The following is a 22,223-nucleotide window of genomic DNA, read 5'->3' on the forward strand; positions in this document are numbered from 1 at the left end:
ACAGTGTGTCTTTTCCTAGCCCGCCAGAACCATTCCCACACCCCCTCTAGCACCTTCTCCAGCTTTTCCACCCTTTCCTCTGAATATACAAGGTTGACTTGGTTGTCAAGTTCATCTACTGGTCTCAATCACACTCTAATTCCTGTGTGCATTGGACCCTTGCCTTTTCCTTTCAAGCTGGACTGGTAGCTCTCTGAAGCCAATGCCCTAGAGCTTCTGTTGTCCTCAGGGCTCTGGACTGCCTGAGTCGGTACTCCATAAATACTCGTTGATTGGCCTATGTGAGTCAGAAGAATAAAGGAAAACATGTCACAAAAGGTTTTTGACTTGTCGGTTGCTCTGGCTCCAAGAGCGATTGTTTTCATCAGTAATGGTGGTACCTCAAGACCCACTGGAGGCTGAAGTGTCCCCAGCTTCACGAAATGAAAAGGAAGGGCAAATCTGGATTGTTGGTCCTTGGGATGGGAGGGTGAGTACAGGACAGTGCCAGGTACTTCCATGGCATACCTGCAGTCTCTTTGCTCTCCATGCCAGGGGCTGTGCAGCCCAACAGGTTCTCAAGCATCCAACCTGCCCCAGTGGATGCCCACATCAGCAACCAGCTCATGGAGTCCCAGGTAGGGGCTTCTTACTGTCCTCGAGACTAGGGAGCAGAAACAAAGGCTCAATTGAGTAGCAACCTCAAGGCTGAGGCAAGATGGCAGCATAAGACAATGCTTTCTGGCTTCCTTCTGAACAGAAGTCAGGGAAGTACCTCAGGTCACCCTCAAAGATATCCTGTACCCCAAAAATACCTATTCAGGACAACAGCCAAGCCACCTTCCAGCTGCTTCATGCCTTTCTGTTAGAAAGTGTCCCTTTGTCTTATTAGGGTAGGAAGATGGGAGGGAGCCAACTTCTAAATTTGCCTTCTAGAGACCTCCAAGTTTGCTGTCTAGAGACTTGCCCAGTACTAACATCCCTTTCCACCTCCCTGAGGGATGAAGACGGTCTCCAGGCCGCACTGGGTACAGCTAGAGCACATGCTGCTGATTCCTATCAGCCTTGGTCCGCTGCAATGGAAACAGCTGCGGGGGCCTTGCTGGACTCTCATTTATCTTTCATATAATTACTCCAAGCCTCGCCTCCCCCACAAACATTCTAAAGCTCTGCTCTCGTTAGTCAGCTCCTGATAAACAAGCTAGCTGTTAGAACCCACCTGGCACCGAAGAGTTTGGAGTTCTTAGCTAGTCAACAAATGTCTCGCTCTCGGAGTCAAAGCCTCCCACATCTTTACAAACCTTGTCCTAGTCATCTGTCTTGAAGAGCGCTGGCTAGAACTCTTGCTCTAGAGAACAGGTATGTGAGGGAAGAAACCTAGGCTCATCCACCATAACTGAAAGACTGAGGGTATGGGGGAGTCAAATCAGGTAGCTAAGACCTGAGTCCCTTGGCCCTGGTCCTCTCTCTTTTTCATCTCTGCCTGCTTTGCCCTTCTTCTAGACCACCATTCCCTACTTTATTCTCTCTCAGGTGTACCTAGCACCCAGTGCCCCCACAAATTCCACTTTCAAACTCACACCCCCACTACCCAGGACTCTTCATCCAAATGCCTGAAATATACCTCACCCTGGCCCTTGGTGTAGAAACTTTATACAGCTCTGGGGAATGGCTTACCTTCAGGAGCTTAAGTTGTAGGTGCTGAGAGAATGATGTGGACTCTCCCCCCAGGTGTGAGGGAAGTGTTTCCTCTTCCCCAGGCTTGACTGAGTTTCAGATCTGTCAGCAACCTCAAGAAGATGCTCCCCTTCTGGCCACAGGAGCCATTTTCCAGCTGTCCCATTAAGTGAAATAAGTTGGCATTATGTACAATTGTGTAAAGTAATGGTCCCGAACATTAGCACGCTTGTTTATATATGCCACCTAAATAGCTCCTTTTTATATATCACCTAATAGACATTAAAGTTTAAAATTGCACGAGGACTTCGTGAAGCTGCGCCTCATTCCGGGATGACTTCACATTTCCTTTCCCACTTATTCGCCTGCTTTCGTGGCCTGTTCCCTGGGGGGCTTCGTTTCCTTGAGGGAGTTAATAGCCAATTAAGATAGGTGATACCAGTTGACTTCAGAACACTGCATTTGCATGTAGGCTTCTTGTAGAGTCCCAGCATCATAGAGAAAGAGTGTGACTTGCAATTCCCATGTCACCAGTTTCTCCTGAAGACAAGTAGCTTCTCCCCCTCCACCACCCAGCTCCCTCTTACCAGTATGAACTGCGAGGTTGTCATCGCTTCTACTACTCCCAAAGCATGAAGGAAATTAAGCTGCCATCTCCCAGCTATCGTAGCCAGAGCCAGAACTGATGCTCCTCCCAACTGCTGTTGAGGCTTAGTTCCCTTTGCATCTTGTTTTGCTCCAATCTTCCCCTTCCCCCAGTCATGTGATGCAGGAAAAGCGTGCAAATGCTATGGAATGTGTACAGCTGCCAGCAGAGACAAGTGACCATCCACCGGGACCCTATATATGGCTTTGGCTTCGTAGCCGGCAGTGAGAGGCCTGTGGTGGTTCGATCTGTGAGGCCAGGTAGGTGCCCCTCAGAGGGTGTCCCCAACCCTTGGCTTTTGTCTCCAATACCTACGTATCTTCCCAGAGAGCAGAGCTTCTAAGTATATGGGCTTAGTAAGTAATTTACCAAGCGTGGGTAAAGATTTGTCAACTAATACCAATCCATCAAGGTGGCTGCAATTAAGAGGATTTGGGGGAAAAAACCTTGCCTTTGCAGAGAGCATGCATAGGAGATACATCATACCTTGGATACGAAAGTACCATTCAATTTAATTCAATGAGTATTTATAGAATGCCTACTCTAAGCCCAGCAGTGCCCCAAGGAAGCACAAAACACAGCTCCTATCCTCAAGAATTGGGGGCCAGAGAGACAGACAAGCTTAGCGAAGAAAAGCGTTTGCTGTGCCAACCTGATGACCTAAGTTTGATCCCTGGAGTCCATAAATGTGGAAGGAAAGAGTCAACGCCACAAAATTCTTCTCTGACATCCGCCCATGCACAATGGCATGCGTGTGTCCGTACTTACCTGTCACACATACACACAAAGAATTTTATCTCCAGGCTGTGGAGACAAGTCATGCGAAGGATGAGTTAGTGGAGACCAGAATTAGGACTGAGACCCCTGGTAGGATAGGAAAGGGAGAGCGAACTGTCTCAAGGCCAGACTGGCAGTAGTCAAAGCTCCCATTGACAAAGCATCTTCTATGTCCTTTTTTTTTCATTTTGTCTAGTTCTCAGCCAGGCCGTGGTGGCACACGCCCTTAATCCCAGCACTTGGGAGGCAGAGACAGGTGGATCTCAGTGAGTCTGAGGCCAGCCTGGTCTACAGAGTGAACCCAGTACAGCCAGTACTGTTACACAGAGAAATCCTGTCTCAAAAAAAACCAAAGGGAAAAGAAATCATTTTGTCTAGTTCTCACAGCCAAGCCGGCAAGGTAAGAGGAACCACTCCGGTTTTACGAATGAGGAAACTGAGGCACAGCAGGGCCACCCAACCAGGAAGCAGCTGAACAAACGTTTGCTCAGAGCCTGTCTGAGTTGGTGAGGGGCAAGGTGGGCTTGAAAGAGAATGCATGGGATAGGAAAAGGAAGAAGCACCCTGCCCCCAAGTATGAACCCCTGCCATTGTCAGTGAGATAGAGCCCAAGCGCTGTTGTGTTTGAATTCTCTTTGCGTTGACAGGAAAGGGCTTTATTCCTCACTGGCTAGGCCTGAGGCTTGAGATGTTTACAACAGTGACTCAGTCAGTCAAAAGGAGCAGCAGATTACAAACTGGTCTTGCAGAAATTTGATGAATTTCGCTATCCTCAAAGGAAAAGGAAAAAAAAATTCTGTAAGCTCTCTTCAACTAGAGGGCACAAGTAAACAAAATTCAATACAGGAGTCTGTGGATAACCTAAGGCTCCTGAGTCAGCCATACAGTTAGCAAAAGAGTTCTGTCTTCTGATCAGAAACCGAATTTGTCTTGGGAAGAGGGAATAAGTGAAACTTAGTCTAACAATAGACCACCAGGAGCCCCCGACTTTAACTTCAAAGTAAACAGAGTTTGAAGACTGGACAAAACCCTCCTCTATCTCATTCCTGTCTTAAAGCAGAAGGAGGTGAAGGGATGAAAAGAAAATTCCTGAGTCTGGAGTGATGGCTCAGTGGTTAAGAGCCCTGACTGCTCTTCCAGAGGACCCAGATTCAATTCTCAGCACCCACATGGTAGCTCACAGCTGTCTGTAATCCCTGTTCCAGGAGACTGGACATCAATGCACATTAAATTTAAAAAAAAAAAGAAAGAAAGAAAAGTCCCATGATAGAGTCACAAAACAGCTAGGGGCTGACAGGCCCTACCGTGTAAAAGATTGGCTGATTCACGCAGCTACTAGATGCAGAGGATATTTGAGCCCATATAAGGCCATAAGAAAAGATGAAGAATCCTATAGAGGGTCAGTCATAGCTCCGAAGGCCCACAAACCATTTGTGCAAAAGATAGATCATTATCACCAGTGACGTGTACAGGCCAGAGGCCCAGGAAGGAAGCTGAGTTTTATAAGGGCCTCTTCCATTACAAGCTATGGAGAGGGGGAGAAGAAGGAAGGGAAATAAGGAAAGTAGCCTCCACCTAAGAGGTTGTTATTTTCATTTTGTTGGCATTTGTACTTGTTTGTTTTAGAAACAGGGTCTTGTGTGGCCCTGGCTAGCCTGATATCAGCTATGTAGCCCAGGCTGGCTTTGGCCTTAAAGTAATTGTCTTCCCTCTGTCTCTCGAGTGTTAGGATTATAGGTATGCACCAGCGCGTCCAGTTTATGTGGTTCTGGGGAGTGAGCCCTATGGCCGAGCATAAGCGAAGCAAGCAGTCCACCAACGGCCTTACATCCCTAGACAAAAATAGTTGGTTTTGACACAAAGGGAAGGAATTATCCCTGGGAGGATCCAATAACCATCATTTATTCAGCTCTCACGGGTAGTGATCAGCTATTTTGTATTCTTTGTTTTGCTCTGTTTTTTTTTTTGAGACAGATTCTTACGCAATGTAAAATGACCTTTAAATTGCCACGTAGTTAAGACTGACCTTGAACTCCTAATCCTTCTGCCTTCAATTCCCAAGTACTAAGATTACAGGTGTGGGCCACTTTACCTGACTTAATCGGCTATTTTAAATACTGTATGTTCATCAACTCATTTACCATCCCTACATTCTTATGATGTATAGGTACTGTCATCTTCTTAGTTAACAGATAAGTGACTGGGAGCCACTAGGCGTCTCACTCAAGGTCACACAGTAAATTACAACTACAGGATTAGAGCGCAGTTCTTCGGAGCTGCAAGAATATGATTGTCAACCCCATACCCACAATTCCCGAAATCACGGAGCTGTTATGAGGCATGGCCTCGCCGATGTCATTGCTATTCCATTGGTGACTCCTGCAGGCTGTGCTGGCTTAGGTGTCCTCCACACACGAGTTCCAGGTGCCAGAGCCACTGAGATATGGTCAGGTGACTATTTTTGCACTTGGGATTGGACCCCATGTATACTGGGCCATAAAATCTCACCTCTTGACTGACTTCACTTTTTTATCTTGACTCGGGGTTTTGCTAAGTTTCCCAGACTAGCCTTGGACTTACTTAGTAACCCCAGCACCGTTGAACTTCAGATCTTCCTGTCTCGGCCTCCCCAGCAGTTGGGATCACAGGCCTGTGCCTTTGGTGACATATTTGCTATGTATGTGTTCAAGAAGTAAATGAGCAGTGCACTTCTTTGTGAAGAGAAAAGCTGGGATCTGGCCTTTTCAAAATGGCCACAAATAGTAACCAAGGCCAGTTTGAGAGTGGGACATACCATTTAGCTTTTCTTTAGGGTTTGAGTCATGCTGAATCTGACTTCTTTCTCTGTCTCTGAAAAGCTTTTCTCAGGGAAGGGAGGGAGGGAGGGAGGGAAGGAGGGAGGGAGGAAGGGAGGGAAGGAAGGAAGGAAGTTTCCTAGATAGCAGAAGCATTACCGTCTGTGACAGCTCTCTGTCCCTATCTTTTGCCTTAAGCAAGACTTGTACCTTTCCCACAGATCATTTCTTAGCCTTACCATTGGAGATGGGAAGGCAGCAAGCAGATTTCCTACTACCCTGGGGTTGGGGGGGGGACCTGTACTTTGTTTATACATTTGTAGGGGACAGCACCTCTCAGTGTTGGAAAAAAAAATGAAGCCCTTTAAGTTTTAAAATCAATCCCCCTATCTCCAAGCACATGAATGCCCAAACCATTCCAGAATAAATATGAATAATATTCAAGTGAGAAGATTCCTTCCCCTACTCTTGCCACTTGTACCATTTCCAGCAGTCTGGAAGTCGTTCATGTGGCCTAAGGAAACCCCTCAAATGAGACAGAAGTCTCTGTCCTTCTTTAGAATCAAGCCAACCAGACATCTAACAACTGCACCTGAGCCTAGGGCCTTTTGCTCCTGTGTCATGCTGTGTTAAATGGGCTCTACTCTCTGCTCTCTACTCCGTCCTCTCTTCATTCCTCTGCCCTTATGGGTAGAAGCCCAAGCTGGAGCAACACCTCCGCCACCTTGCCTCAGTCTGCATCATCTGAAGGCCTCTACTAGAGTGTCTCTCTCTCTCTCTCTCTCTCTCTCTCTCTCTCTCTCTCTCTCTCTCTCTCTCTCTTGGCTTGCCGCCCTCAGGCAATGTGGCTTCTGCCCAGGCTTGCCCTTTCCCTGGCAGCACCTCTGAGCCCTCATGCCTCTCTCCTCTCCACTGCAGGAGGCCCCTGTGAGGACAAGCTCCTGGCTGGTGACCAGATTGTGGCTATTAATGAGGAGGACGTGAGTGAAGCCCCCAGGGAGAGGTTCATAGAACTCATCAGGTAACAGGGGCCTCTGGGGCCTTGACAGGAGCTGAGCCATGTCCCCACCTGTGACCCACCAGCGGCAAAGGGCTACCACTATTCAAGGCCCTAGAGAGCAGCCTTCCCAGGCAGATCAGCTCTAGCCGGGGCTAGTGGGCATCCGTCAGTAAGGGTCATCACGGGCTTCATATCCTCTGCCAGCCGCATGAATCGACAAAAAAGAGCCTTTCTGCTCCAGCCTCAGCTCTGCCCTCCCCAATTTGTCTCCACATCCAAGCCCTTTGGAGTTTTGGAGTTACAGTCCAGTGGGGCAGGCCAAGTGACTGATGAGAATCCAATATGCCATTAAAAGAACACTCTGAGATAAGCACAGTGCAAGCAAAAACACACACGCACACACACGCACACACATGCACACATACGCACACACACGCACTCCTTGTTCCCACACCACATTCTCACACCTTTGCAGAGTTGTCTTGAGAAGAAACACAGGATAGAAGTGGAGGCTGAAGTCAGTGAGCTAACCTGTTTGGGGGACTCCCTGTCTCTCATCTATCTCTCTGTCTCTCTGTCTCTCAAGCTTACTCACTCACTTGCTCTTTCTGCCTTGCATAATCTGCCTTCATCTTTGCCTCTGTCTCCTTCTACTGTACTTGGTTCAGAGTGTCTTCCTTCTATTCATCTTTCTGGACCTCCCAGAAGCCTGCCTGTCCCCGGAAACACTCCTTGGCTTTTAGAAGCAGACTTTGCATTTTGTGTGAAGCACAACACTCTCCAACTGCCTGAGCGGTATTGGAACGCTCTGTCCCGAAGTCCAGAGCAGCTCTTTGCCACACTCCCCCTGCAGCTCAGTGCCTCCAAATGTCTCTGCTCTCTGATGCCTTTTGTTCATCTCTTCTTCAGTTCAACTGTCCACTGTATTGTCCCACTCTTCACACTGGGCCCTTTGCTCTCCACTAGCAGACCAGTATGGGAGAGCTCCCTTTCACCCCATCAGTATATGCTGGAGTTCGTTCGGCTATGTCCCCCTCAGAAGTCCTCCTTTGCTTCTACTTGATGTCTTTGTGGTCGAGAGCAAAGTAGTCTCATTTGGTGAGGGTTTCTGGAGCTCCTTCGGTGCCCAAACAAACCTTCCTCCTTTGATAACTCAGGTGCTAATGGCTCATCCATCCATCCATCCATTCATTCAATGAATATGTTTTGTTGTCTGCTATGCCCCAGATACTACTTTAGCCATTGAAGACACAGCAGTGAATAAGACACAAAACGTCTTGGCTTATTAGCATTTGCAGTATAGTAAAAAGAAACACCACAAACAGTGGACAGGGTGAATAACTGTATGCACAATAAATAAGTAAATAAAAAAATTGAAGAATAGAAAATATATAGGGTAAAGAAGGCCAAATTGCTGAGACCAATGGTAAAAAAATGTAATTTTAAACACAATGCCGAGTATTGACTTTATTGAGAATGGGACATGGGAAGGAAGACTTGGAGGCAAATACACTGGAGAAAGAAGAGCTAGTGGTAAGGCCCTTAAGAGAGCACTGTGGCTGGGCGGTGGTGGCGCATGCCTTTAATCCCAGCACTCAGGAGGCAGAGGCAGGTGGATCTCTGTGAGTTCTAGGCCAGCCTAGTCTACAAGAGCTAGTTCCAGGACAGGCACCAAAAAGCTATGGAGAAACCCTGTCTCGAAAATTCAAGAGAGAGAGAGAGAGAGAGAGAGAGAGAGAGAGAGAGAGAGAGAGAGAGAGCACTGTGTCTGCCCTGAAGGAGGAACAGGGGAGACATCCCAAGAGTCTGATTAGATAATGTGGGGAACATTGTGACAGATAAATACAGATTGTGGAGACCCCTGTAAGACATTGTAAAAACTGGCTTTCTTCGTAATGGATAGGAGAAAACTGGCAGACTGGAGTAGGTGACTGCATGTCCCTTCCCTAGTCAAGATAAACTGCTCCCCGAAAGATTCTTCCTATAATACAATTCTTTGTTCTACTAACTTCCAAGATCTTGGAGCTGATTGATCAATGGACTTTGCCTCAACAAATGTGGGAAATGTTCATTTAAAGTCCTTAGGCAGGAGTCTTAGGCAAAAATGAATAACCAAAATTAAGGTAGCTTTGATATTGTTGTTGCTGCTGCTGCTGGAGGAGGTGGTGGAGGTGGTAGCAGCAGTGGTGGTATTTGAGACAAAGTCCTGCTATGGAATCCAGCATGGCCTCATTATCTTCCCACCTCGGTCACCTAAGTGCTAGAATTGTAGGTGTGTGGTGTCAGAGCCAGCAGGACTCTCCTTGAATGCCTTTGTCCCCGTAAACATCTGCAAAAGGCCAACAAGGAGAGGGAGAACTCCTTCAGGGAAAATTATTCCCATTTCACTCGGCTATTTTAAAAGATTATGTATTCCTGCGAGAGAATTTTCATACCCCACAGCCTCTTTGATCCTTGGCATAATTCTGGTTGGAAGAGTTTTGGATTCTTCATCCTTTTGAATATTTGCTATCTGGAGAGTCTGGGCTTCCATCTCTTGCTCCTTGGCTCTCATTTTTTGGTCCCTCAATTAAAATAAATCTGCTGAGTATGAGTCACAATGACCAAATGACCTCCTTTGGGTCTTTCCTTTGAGTTTCTCTTCTTGCTTAAATACCAAATTGCCAATAATCGTCATACATGGTTCCCAGGACTCTCCGGCTGTGTGCCCTTTGGGTTCTATAATTCAGGCCTGTAGTTTTCCTTGAGAACTTTCTAGCCTACAGATAAAATCACACCTACGGCTTAGTGATTTCTGCAGCGGATGTGAGAAGGACTATGAGAAGAAAATCTGAAAAATGGCAACCCCAGAGGTAACGCTAATACCATTGCTGGGCGCCCTGTGAACTAATATGGACGGTTTTGTGTCCGATTTCACAAATGATCGGCGGCGAGGCATCCATGCAGATCCTCAGATTACCCTCTGTCCTAATCCATATACTGGAATGCAACCCAGGGGAACATTCTGGTGGTGCTTCTTGTACGAGATGAATACCTAGTGCATGCTATACTGCTCTCCTGCTCCGTCTTTTCTCTGTAGGAGTGCTAAGGAATCTGTCGTTCTTACAGTTCTGCACACTCATCAGGTGAGTGTCTGTGTGCCATCTGCCCTTCATCCTGCCTCCTGCCTAAGAAGACATGACTCCATCTTGGCAAGTGGCAGCCGAGGATGGAAAAGGGATCAGAGACCTAGGAGGGAAGAGGGATAAGAATGTAGAGCGGACCAGAGAGGCCCAGATTTAGGAGTGAATTTAAACATGGTATCTACTGCCATATCCAGGGCTGAAGATTTTGAAAAGATTTGCAGTGCTGTGCTCTGTTACATGTCCTCTGCTTTACCAAGTTAAATTGCCCACCTGCCTCAGCTTAGAGTCTGTCTCCCACCATGTTTTTGCTATGCTCCACCTGCACGTGACCATCTCCCATGACGTTCTGCCAGGTAGTGGGTGCTTTTATTTATCCACATAAAGACTAACTGACCTTTGACGTGTGAGAGCTAGCACTGTATTTGAAGCACTTCAGATAAAATTGCCGGAGTGGCCGGGGATGATAAGGATAAACTATTTGTCTAGCATGCTCAGTGTCATGGGTTTGACTCCAGGACCACACAAACAATTAATTAGTGGGAAAATGAACTTATACCGGTGGGCTGGCTCGCACCTTTAACCCAAGCACTTGGAAGGCAGCAGAAGGTGGATCTCTGTGATTTCTAAGTTGCCCTAGCCCAGTTTCAAGGCAGCCAGAGTTACACAGTGAGATACAGTAGGACCAGAACATCAATTATCTCCCGATACATTCAGTAGCTGGCTGTGTAGCCCTGGGGGAGTCCCCTTTTCTAATCTGTTCCTTGATCTGTAAATTGAGGTTTGAAGGTGGACAATGTTTGCTAAAAATGCATTGTCATAATAATCAACACAACTGCTGTTAGAAGGGCAATCTCCCGTTTCCCTCTCCTAGGCATTGGGTTTTGTCAGTGTCCCTCACTAGCATATATCCTTACAGCAATCTTAACTTAAATCACAGACCCAGGTGCAAGCCTTCCATGTGTAAAATTTCCAGGCCTCACTCCACCTCTAGTCCATCTGTCCGGAAAGGAAATAGTGTCATAAAACTTTCTTGAACTGTAGCACTGACGGCCCGCCCCATTGAAGGAGACCCAACCAAAGTCGGACCTTAAGAAAGGGCAGGATTTCACAGACACCAGACACAGACAGAGAGAAGGATGTTCAATGAGAGGCATGTTTGTATGTAAAGCCGGAAATGGAGCACTGGTGCAAGCCTAGGCTCAAAAGTCAAGAAGAATGGTTCAGAGTGATCCAGGAACCACTACCTTGCTCTATGGTGCCCAGTTCTTTTCAGGCTTACACATACATGTGAACACACACATATACACACAGGCACTTGCATATACACACATGTTCAGCACATACGTATAACACTCACACACTAACTACAACACGCACAATGCACCAGGCAAACAGGCCTTAGGTATGTGCATTTGTCTACTTCTGAAAGACAAACCCTAGCCCTCTATGGGTATTATGAATAGTCTTTTCCCACTTGACTGCTCAATGGGCAGTTGCCTGGTGAGCCATGGACAGTCAAGCCCTACGTGCCCTGTCTTGAAAACAGCAACTAGTTCTACCCTCAAAGCATGCATTTTGTAAGGCTAGAATTTACTATGCTGAGCCAGGCGTGATAGTCCACACCTATAATCCCAGTGCTCAGAAGGCAAAGGGAGGAAGATCAGTTGAAAGGCAATCTCAGCTATATGATGTGCTCAAGGCCAGCCTGGGTCTCTGTCCACTCTCCCTGAGCCCACTAGTAAAAAGAATTTGCTACTCTGACCAGAGCTACATTGTGAGTTACTCTGTCGATCTGGACTTTTCAAATGTCACCTTTCTCGCAGATGCTTTGCTTGACTATCCTTTCTAAGATAGCATCTACCCATCATTATCTCTGGATACTGCTTAATTTTTCCTCAAAGTTCAGAAACTATTCTTTGTGTTGACTTTTTTATTCTTCTATTATATATTACACCCTAACCACAGTTTCCCCTCCCTTCACTCTTCCCAGTTTTCCAAACACACACATACTTCCTTTCTCCCCAGATCCACTCCTCCCCCTTTTCCCTTCAGAAAAGAAAACCCCACTCTTTGAGGGATATCCACCAAAAAGGCCTAACAAGTTCCAATAAGAGTAGCTGGGTGGTGGTGGCACACGCCTTTAATCCCAGAATTTGGGAGGCAGAGGCAGGCGGATCTCTGTGAGTTCAAGGCCAGCCTCTTCTAGGCTAGTTCTAGTTCTAGAGCTGGTTCTAGGATAGGCTCCAAAGCTACAGAGAAACCTTGTCTCAAACAACAGCAACAACAACAAAAAAGACTAGGCAACTCCCCTCATATTAAGTCTAGACAATGCAACCCAGTAGGAGGAAAAGGGTCTCAAGAGCAGGCAAAAAGAGTCAGAGACTCTTTCCCACTCCCACTGTTAAGAGTCCCACCAAAACACCAAGCTACACTCAGTCATAACATATATGCAGAGAATCTAGCTCAGTCCCCTACACGCTCCCTTATCTCTGAGAGCACTGATGAGTCTCAGACAATTGATTCTGAAGACCAGGTTTTTGTGGTGTCCCTGACCCCTCAGGTTCCCCTGATTCTTCCTCCCCTTCCTCTGCAGGACTCCCCTAGCTCTGCCTAATGTTTGGCTATGGGTCTCTGCATCTGCTCCCATCAGTTGCTGGATGCAGTCTCTCTGATGATTATGCTAGGCTCACTCCAGTCTACAAGTAGAGCAGAATATCTTAAGGAATCTCATTTACTTTGCTTTCTGCTGGTCACAAACAGTTTTTTGTTGATGTTTTTGCTTTGGTTTGGGTTTTTGAGACAGGGCTTTTCTGTGTATATCCCTGACTGTTCTGGAATTCAGTCTGTAGACCAGCCTCAGGCTAACAGAGATCCACCTGCCTCTGCCTTCCAAGTGCTGGGATTAAAGGTGTGTGCCACCACTGTCCAGCACAAATACTGTATTTTAAATCATTTTCTTTTGAACTAATTGTAGTCACAGAGAGTTACAAAATTAATATAGAAACATCATATGTATTATATAGCCTGTTGTTACTAATGATTACATCTTCCATAACTATAGAACATAATACCCAAATTAGGAAATCAATGGCTCATTCTTGCAATCTCAGCACTTCAAAAGTTCAGGCACCGGGCAGTGTTAGCAGACGCCTTTAATCCCAGCACTTGGGAGACAGAGACAGGCAGATCTCTGAGTTCGAGGCCAGCTTGGTCTACAAGAGCTAGTTCTAGGACAGTCGGGGCTGTTACACAGAGAAACCCTGTCTTGAAAACAAACAAAAAAAGTTGAGGAAAGAAATTTTGTGTGACAGGAAAGCAGCATGACGCATTAGTCAGGGTTCTCTAGAGGAACAGAACTTATAGTCCACAAGGCCAGATGTCTCAGCTGGTCTTCAGTGTCTGCTCCAATGCCAGTGAAGGGATGGACTTGCTAGCAAGGCGAGAGCAAGCAGGCAAAGAAAACAAGCTTCCTTCTCCCATGTCCTTTCTACAGGCTGCCAGCAGAAGGCGTGGCCCAGATTTAAGGTGGGTCTTAATTTAAAAAATTCTTCACAGGTGTAATCAGCCACTGGGGTTTTAGGTCATTCCAGATGTAGTCAAGTTAACAGCCAATAATAGGCATCACCCGTAAGCTACATATCTAGACCCTGCTCCAAAAAGAATAAACACACATAACTTTTTTTCAGGATTACAGCACTGCTCCTATACATGTGCACAGTTTCATGTGAATTTATCAGTGGTATATATCCACCAATACAATGAAAACGCTGGCAAACTCTACAACAGAAAGATTCCTAATGATGCCCTTACATAGACACACCTTCTCCTCCCACTCCATCTGAAATCCCCATTAAACACTAATCTAGTCTCCATTTCTGTATTAGTTCAACAATACCACGAAAATGGAACAATATGGCATAATATCACATGGAACCATTGGGACTTAGCTTTGTTTCACTCAGCATATTGCCCTTGAGATTCATTCAAATTGTGTGCAGCGATATTTTGTTGCCTTTATTGTAGAATAGTATCCCATGGTGTGAGCACACCAGTTTAGTTAATCATCCACCAGTGAAGGGCCTCTGGGTTACATTTAATTTGAGGCTATTATGAATAAAGCTGCTATAAACATTTGTGTTTCTTGTGCGCATAAGAACTCACTCCTCTGGGATAAATGCTCAAGAGCGTGATTGCTGGGTCATATAGTAAGTGTGTGTTTAGTTTAAATAACTACCAGATTGGTCTTCCAAAGTGGCTTTATCATCTTACACTCCCTTGAAACATTAGGTTAATACATTTGTTACCTATGTCCCTCATTAGAAAGGGTGGAGACTATGTTTTCTTACTGCTCTATCCCAAACACCTAGAACAGCATCTGGCACAAAAGAGGTGTTAATCAATACTGGTTGGAGGAAGGAAGCCCAGATTCCAGCCATCTAAACAACCTAGACTCGAACTCAACTAAAGTGCTATGCAGAATGAGAATCTAACGTTCTCCCCATATCTATCCTAACCTTCCTCTCATTCCACCCACATCTGATGCCACAGCTTCTCCACCTCGTGGCCCCTTTGTGATGGCCAGGCTGCTTTCCTTCTCCTTGTGCATCTCTTAGCTCTTACTGCCCTTCTGTGTATTCTTGTGTTACCTGACATCTCTTCTAACAGTGTTCATTTCCTTTCAAACCTGGCTTGATTATGTCTATCTTTCAAACAGAATTGCCTGACTAACCAGGATGAGAGCTTCTAACTCATTCACTCACCCATGGAACACTACTCAAATGTCTGCTATTCTGGCCACTTACATAGTCTGGGAAAAGAGCTGTGCAGAAAACAGGCACGGCTCCTGCCCTCGGGTAGCCCACATTCTAGTTCTTGGCTTTGTTCTCCCCAAATCCTGGGAGCATAGGAGTAGGTTGGCACGTGGTAGGAGCGTAGAAGTGGTGTAGTAATCAAAACCTTTAGGAACCAACCAGTCTTGGAAGTCTCCTAGTTGAACCAGATGTTAACCCTTTATCTGCTTTTATATTTGTAAAATTTTCTCAGAGAAGAAGTCAAGTGGCACCCAGGAAAATTAAGGAAGCAGCTACTTACCAACCAGTGCAAAAGAATACCTAAATATTCAATTACCAGTATAGCCGAATTTGTACATTCCAACTGAAAGGCAGCCTTGCACAAATGCATGTCTAGTCCATCCTTCTTGAAGGCTTTGTGTACACAAAATTGCCTACGTCTTGGATTTTATTTATGACCTCCCAAGTCAATATCCGTGGTGCTTTCCTGGTTACTTGTGAACATGTGCAGGACATGAAATTGTGGATTGTCTGATACATGGTTCCCAACTGAGGTCAAGTAAGGAAGTGAGCATTGTGCTTTCTTATGCCAGCCCTCATAAAGAGATACTAAGAGGAGCAGGGATATGGTTCATGCATCCCAAGTGCTGGGAGCCTGAGGCAGAATGATCACTGTGAGTTTGAGGTCAGCCTTAGCGACATAGTTCTAGGCCAGTGTGGGCTACAGAGTGAAACCCCAAGGTGGGAGAGAGAGACAAATTCAAATAGAGTGAGAGTGAAAGAAAGATTCCTAAAGGATGAAGCTAGGAGGACGTGATGCAGTGTGGGAAATGCTTCTCCTGTAGGACCAGTTAGTAGAGCTTGAGTCCTGAGTCTGGAACATATAAATGAGGTGGCATCGAGTAAGACACTTAACAGTTGTGATTTTCAGCTTCTCCTCCTGAAATAAAGAAAATAAAGTCTGCCGGGGTGAGTTCTTTTCAGGATTTAAGATTATAATCTATGTGAATATCCCAGCAACTGTTTACCACACACTAATTCAGTGTTCACAGCTGTATAGAACAATATTCAACTAATTCAATATATACCGATATTCAACTAAGACAGTCTTCTCTCTCAGACTATAGTGAGCATTTCTTGAATGTCCCAGTATACACTCAATATTATACCCCCATATCAAGCAGAAACTTAGCATTTTAGAGGTACAAGGAGACTACCGTCTCTTAATGGAATCTTGCCATGTTAACGTTTGATTACTAAATCTTCCAGAAAATAGCTCTCTGTTAGGTCTAGGATTGAGCAGACAACTCACTATTTATAAAGGCATTCCATGGGTGGTTCTGGTGATGATCAGTAGGAGTTAGGAAGCACTGGACCAGATAATCTCTAAGGTTCCTCCCTGCTCTGGCTGAGAATGGTCTAAAGTCTGCTCCTTCATTTGGTGCCTGGTAATGGTTCCTGGCCCTGACTATTCCTCAGAACCATCAGAGAAGCTCTTAAAACCATTTACGTTCAAGTTTTAGCCATAACTAATTGAATTACAAGATCTGGGGATGGGGTCTTGGTCTTGGACTTTTGAAGAGGCTCCCCCAAATGATTCTCGTCTCTTTCATTTGACATTTTCCTCTTAACAGAATAAATTATACTACAGCAGACCATTGTGGGAAGAGGTCACCATGCCTCCACCTATCCTGCATATATATCCATGCATTAAGACTTTCTTTAATCTTTTGATGACCAACTATCTCCCCGTGACCATTTATTAATCATGATATCTGTAGACTTTATCACATGGTATGCCCTCAACAAATGTTAAATTTTAAATAAAGTACTAGGTTGTAACCTCGAATAGCCTTAATAAAGCAAATAGAGATAGTTACCTCCAAAGGAGGGTCAAATAAGAACAACCCAAAGAGCCAGAACTCCTTCTTCTTAGAGCCATCTTCCCAGAAACAGCTCAAAATAATGAAAATGACTATAGAAATGGTTTTCCACGGAGCAGTTTGGGGTACTTAGCAATTCTAGCCCTGTGTTTTTGAGGTATGGTTCTCGGCAGATGATGAGCATCCAAATCATACTTTCTGGATTCATAAACTAATTCATTATTAATTATAGCAGTCAAACCAGTCTCTTCTATGTTGAGTCTACCATGCACTTGGTGCTAGAAGAGACACCGTGATGTTAAATACTATCTTTTAGAACCTGATTGAGCAGATAAACTATGGCAGCTGATTAACCAAAATATTGAAGGAAATGCAAGAAAGTGAACTGCAGACCTGAGGAAGAGTCCAGAACAAAGAATTGGAGTGGTTTTATTGTTGTTGCTTTGCTCTATTTTTTCAGATTTGTTGTTGTTGTTGTTCCTGATTAGTCTTATTTTGTAGCACAGGCTGGCCTAAACCTCCCTGCTCTCCTTCCTGCTTTACCTCCTAAGCACTAGAATTACAGGTGTGTGTCACCACACTCTGCTAGAGCTAGGTTTTTTTTTTCTTTTGGCTTTTTTGAGACAGGGTTTCTCTGTGGTTTTGGAGCCTGTCCTGGAACTAGCTCTTGTAAACCAGGCTGGCCTCGAACTCACAGAGATCTGCCTGCCTCTGCCTCCCAAGTGCTGGGATTAAAGGCGTGCGCCACCACCACCCGGCTTAGAGCTAGGTTTTAATGACAGGACAGTATTTAGCCGGTCAAAAGGAATATTGGAGTTTCCAAAAGGTAGGAATGAGGAGGAGGTGGTGTGAAGCGGGCCTAAAGTGGAAACAAGCCCACTTTGTGCAGGGAGCTAACCGAAATCACCAAGTACCACCAGTGATGATACTGGAGGTAGGAGGAATGAGGCTGGGTAAAATGTAGGGAAGCTGGCAAGTCAGGAGAGGATACATCCATCACTAGGTAGTCCTGAGTGCTGAAAGACAGGCAGCCTGATTCCCATCTGGCCTAACCTGGATGGCCTTCCTTTATCCTAGAAGTCCACAGTGGTTGCCATGGGAATTGATTGTAAGTAGGCTCCGGTGTCAAAGACAATGAGGCAGCAGAAAGGCCAATCAGGAAGCCAGTAAAGATTCAGGAAAGAGCCTGAGCTCCCTCTTGCAGGAATCAAAACGTAGCCTTCACCCACTGCTCCCAATGTCTCCTGCCCTCTGAGCCTCTGGTAGCCACCATTTTTTTCTTTTATATTTCTTTTTTTTAAATATATTTTTAATTAATTTATTTATTAAAGATTTCTGTCTCTTCCCCGCCACCGCCTCCCATTTCCCTCCCCCAATCAAGTCCCCCTCCCTCATCAGCTCGAAGAGCAATCAGGGTTCCCTGCCCTTTGGGAAGTCCAAGGACCACCCACCTCCATCCAGGTCTAGTAAGGTGAGCATCCAAACTGCCTAGGCTCCCACAAAGCCAGTACGTGCAGTAGGATTAAAAACCCACTGCCATTGTTCTTGAGTTCTCAGTAGTCCTCATTGTCCGCTATGTTCGTCTCTACTCTTGTGACAGCACCATTTTTGGATTCTGCAGCTACATAGAAGCAATAAGTTGTGGCATAGTATTGCACAGAGTGACTGTAGTTAATAAGGTTGTATATTTCAAAATACTGCCATAGATGACTGGAAAGATTTTGCCATAAAGAAATGACAAGTGTGAGGTTTTGGTTACTCTGATCTGATCAGTGTGCATGTATACATGCATCAAAATATCACACTGCACTCCTAAATATGCATAACTACTATGCATCAAAAAAAGTTATAAAACCGGAGTCCTCTCTTGTCATGAAATAGTAACATTTGGCCCCTATATACTTGACTTCGACCAAAATATGAGTGATCACAACCCTGAAATCTGTACTAATAGAGCCACCAAATTAAAAAAATGCTCAGAGAATCAGCAGCTGCTGAATTCAGCCCGCAGGGAGAGGCAGGCTCTCTCTTCAATTCCTTATTCCACCTAGCTTCTGGCTTCATATTTGCTTCAAGGGGCTTGCAGTGGCCCCAGAGGTACTTAACAATTCTAGTCCCGTGTTTCAAGCCAAAATTCATCTTAGCCAGAAAGGGTGCTTGTTGCAAAATTAGACTCCCAGATGCTGGGAGGAGAAATAGGGTCAGTGAAGAGCTCAGATGTTTCATCTTTAAGGTACTCAATTAATCTATGCTTAATGGGTTAGGACATCTTCACCAGTATAGATTCTTGGGCCCCCCTCTCTCAGGGATTCTGATTTCGAAGTGGTATGGGCATGGGTCTAGGTTTTTGTATTTTAATAACTATTGTCCAGTGGTTCTTATTATTGCGCAAGTTGTAGAAATAGTGGGGCTGAATATGTTTGTAAAGAGCTATATGGTAAATATTTTAGTATTCGTAAAATAAACACATTAACCCCAAAGCAGCCACAGATGATACATAAGTGAAGATCAAATCAAAATTTATTTATAAATGCAGGTAGATCTATCATTCACTGGGCCCTAAAGGATTGGCTTGTACTTTTTGGTGTTTTAAGTCAAAGTATTGTAAACTTCAGGCCCCACAGCTAAGCAGGTGAGGTGGGACAGGAAGACCTTTGAGAGCTACTTTGTCTCCGCCTGGAAGTCAGACCTCACCTGGATCCAAGCATCAGGCTAGACGTGACTCTGTGACATCTAGCAGAGAGCAGCAGGCAACGAGTGAGTCACCATCGGCAACTGAGACTCAAGACTCAGAATAGGACGGAATCTTCGGGACCAAGATGACAAGGGTCAATGAGGAATGAGGCATCAACAAGCTGAAAATAGCTCTGAAACAGACACAGAGAAATGATTATAACTCCCGAAAACTCTGGCAACTCTGCGTCCTTTGTGGGTCTGCTCCTGTAAATACCTGAATCTTTTCCTTGTGGTAGTATAAACGTTCGTAGGACTGGATGTGATTTAGAATTGTTTTGTAGGAACAGCAAAACTGCTGGCTTCTCCATATGTGTATATACATAAAATAACATGGTCCTCCTGCAAATCTATTGCATAGGACAAAGGGAGAATGCGAGCCTGTGAATGAAATGTCAGGAGTGGACTTCCAACTTCAGCCTGCTGCAGGGAGGACAGTCAGGAAATAGAGTTCCGCCTCTTTGGATATACTGAGGCAGCCCTAGCCTCCTTTTTCTGAGACTCTGTTTCACATATAAAACAGGATGGACCGTGTGACCCAGTCCGGTCCCAAAGATGCCTTGCTCCACTCTGTACCATGGAGTAAACTGATTGCAAGTGATTTTAGAGAAGGGGGGTGGATGGACAGCTATGACCAAGCCCACCAGCTTCGTGTTTGCTACTCCTTAGTGAAAAACAGGCAACTGAAAACTGAGTCAAGCAGAGTTGTCCAAACAGAGAAAGTTACAGATTTAGCAGGCCCATTCCCTTTGCTTCTGTCTAGGCCTGAAGCACCCTCCCCACACACCCCCAGAATTTGAGCACCCAGATGTGCAACATACAAAGGCATTGATCTCATGAACAATCACTACTGTAATCACCTTCAGCATCCATCTCCAGTCTCAATTTTATATTTTCTGTTGCCACCAAATTGCCCCTCATCCCTGTGCCTCAGGGTGAGAAGTCTGAAATTCCTTGGCTGCAGTTTGGAACTATCAGAAGCTTTTAAAAAATATTGGACACGAGACTCTGTCTCAAAACACACACACGTACACACGCACGCACACACACATGCTGATTTTCTGGCCCTGGCACACACACACACACACACACACACACACACTGATTGATGTTCTGGCCCTGGCACACACCACACTGATATCTCTCTCTCACACACACACACGCATGCATGCATGCACGCGCACACACACATGCTGATGTTCTGGCCCTGACATGCACGCACATACACACTGATGTTCTGGACCTGGCGCACGCACACACACTGATGTCACACACACACACACACGCACGCACGCACACACACATGCTGATGTTCTGGTCCTGACATGCACGCACATACACACTGATGTTCTGGACCTGGTGCGCACAAATGTGCACACATACACACACTGACTGATATTGATATTCTGGCCCTGACACAGGGCCTGGGGTGGGGCCTGGACTTTGGAGGCTTTTAAAACCTCCTCTGAGCATTTCTTCCATTTGGCCAGAACCAAGCCCCAGTGCTGGATTTCCTGCTGGACTTGGTAGAAGAAGTGAATTTTTATGATCGGTGCTCTGTGGGAGATGTGATTGCTGACCCCATCGAACATAGCTAGGCCCAAAGCTGGCATGACGAGGACAATTTGTTTTTGATGTGTCTTTTTCTTAGGGCTCAGCCCTCCCGCAGCTGGTCCAGTAAGAGAATCCTAGCCACAGCGTAAATGGTATATAATAGCTTAATGTACTGCCTTAATGTGCAGCCGCCATGGAGCTTTGGGGTTTAATACAAAGGAATTCCTGATTGAAGGACTCATAAGCTTTATGGCAAGGCCCATGGGAGAGGTCATTTAAAGTGCTCCCAAACCTGACATAGCCCTCAGTCCTCATCTCAGTAAATGACAACCCTGCTCTTCCTGTGGACTTCTCTCTTTCTCACTCCCCATATCTAACCCATCAATGTATAATCTCAGTTCAGTCTTCAAAATGCGTCCAATATGTACCCACTTTGATCATTTCATTCCCATCATCCTAGCCCATGCCAGCATTACATTTTAAGTCTCTCTCTGCAATCACAAATAACTGCATTTAACCACACAGAACTGGTCTTCCCATTAGCCTCCTACACTCCATTTTCCTCACAGCAGCCAGAAGCATACACATACATCACACCCCATCTTCTTCAAACTCACCGGTGGAATGAAATCCAGAGTTCCCACCATGACTTACAAGGCCCTGCATGACTCAGCTTTCAGCTGCCTCTTGGGGCACACTCCCTCTGGTCCCCATTCTAGCACTGTATTCCTATCCACCTCAATCCTATGCCTGCCTCAGAAGCCTCTTTCTCTCCGAATAACCTCACCGCAATCTCTGCCTTGTTTCCCTTACGTCTCTGATACATGTCAGCTTCCCAGATAATGTCTTCCCTAACCAGAATATGTAAAATGCTTCCCCTTGAAAGTGTTTGTGTATGTGTACATGTGTGTTTGTATCCAATACATGTGTCCCCAAAGAAATAAAAAGCAATGTCTTGAGGAGATACTCATACCCATGTTCCCTATAGAACTGTTCACAATCTTCAAGATATGGGATCAATCTAAGTGTCCACAGACAGAATAGGCAAAAAAAATTGTGGTACATCTATATGACAGAATATTATTCTGATTTAAAGAAAGGAAAGTGTCTGAAGGCCCTGGGTTCAGTTTTTCAGCATTGCAAGGAGAATCAAAAGAGAATTCTGTCATTTCTTACATGGATGAACATGGAGGACATTGTGTTCCATGAAATAAGCCAGGCACAGAAAGACAAAGACCTGATGATCTCATTGATATCTGAAATC

The 22,223-nt window shown here is 45.4% G+C and overlaps 1 protein-coding gene across 1 annotated transcript in view; it reads left to right on the top strand.

The window, feature by feature from the left end:
- Positions 1–2,422: 2,422 nt before the first annotated feature.
- Frmpd3 (FERM and PDZ domain containing 3) overlaps positions 2,423–22,223 on the top strand; it is a 74,349-nt gene continuing 54,548 nt past the window's right edge. The window contains 4 exon segments of the mRNA XM_075956609.1: positions 2,423–2,469; positions 2,471–2,562; positions 6,793–6,895; positions 9,954–9,999. Of these exon segments, the coding sequence (XP_075812724.1) occupies positions 2,423–2,469; positions 2,471–2,562; positions 6,793–6,895; positions 9,954–9,999 (288 nt within the window).

This window comes from Microtus pennsylvanicus, chromosome X (assembly GCF_037038515.1).
Source record: "Microtus pennsylvanicus isolate mMicPen1 chromosome X, mMicPen1.hap1, whole genome shotgun sequence".
In the NCBI taxonomy this organism is placed as follows: domain Eukaryota; kingdom Metazoa; phylum Chordata; class Mammalia; order Rodentia; family Cricetidae; genus Microtus; species Microtus pennsylvanicus.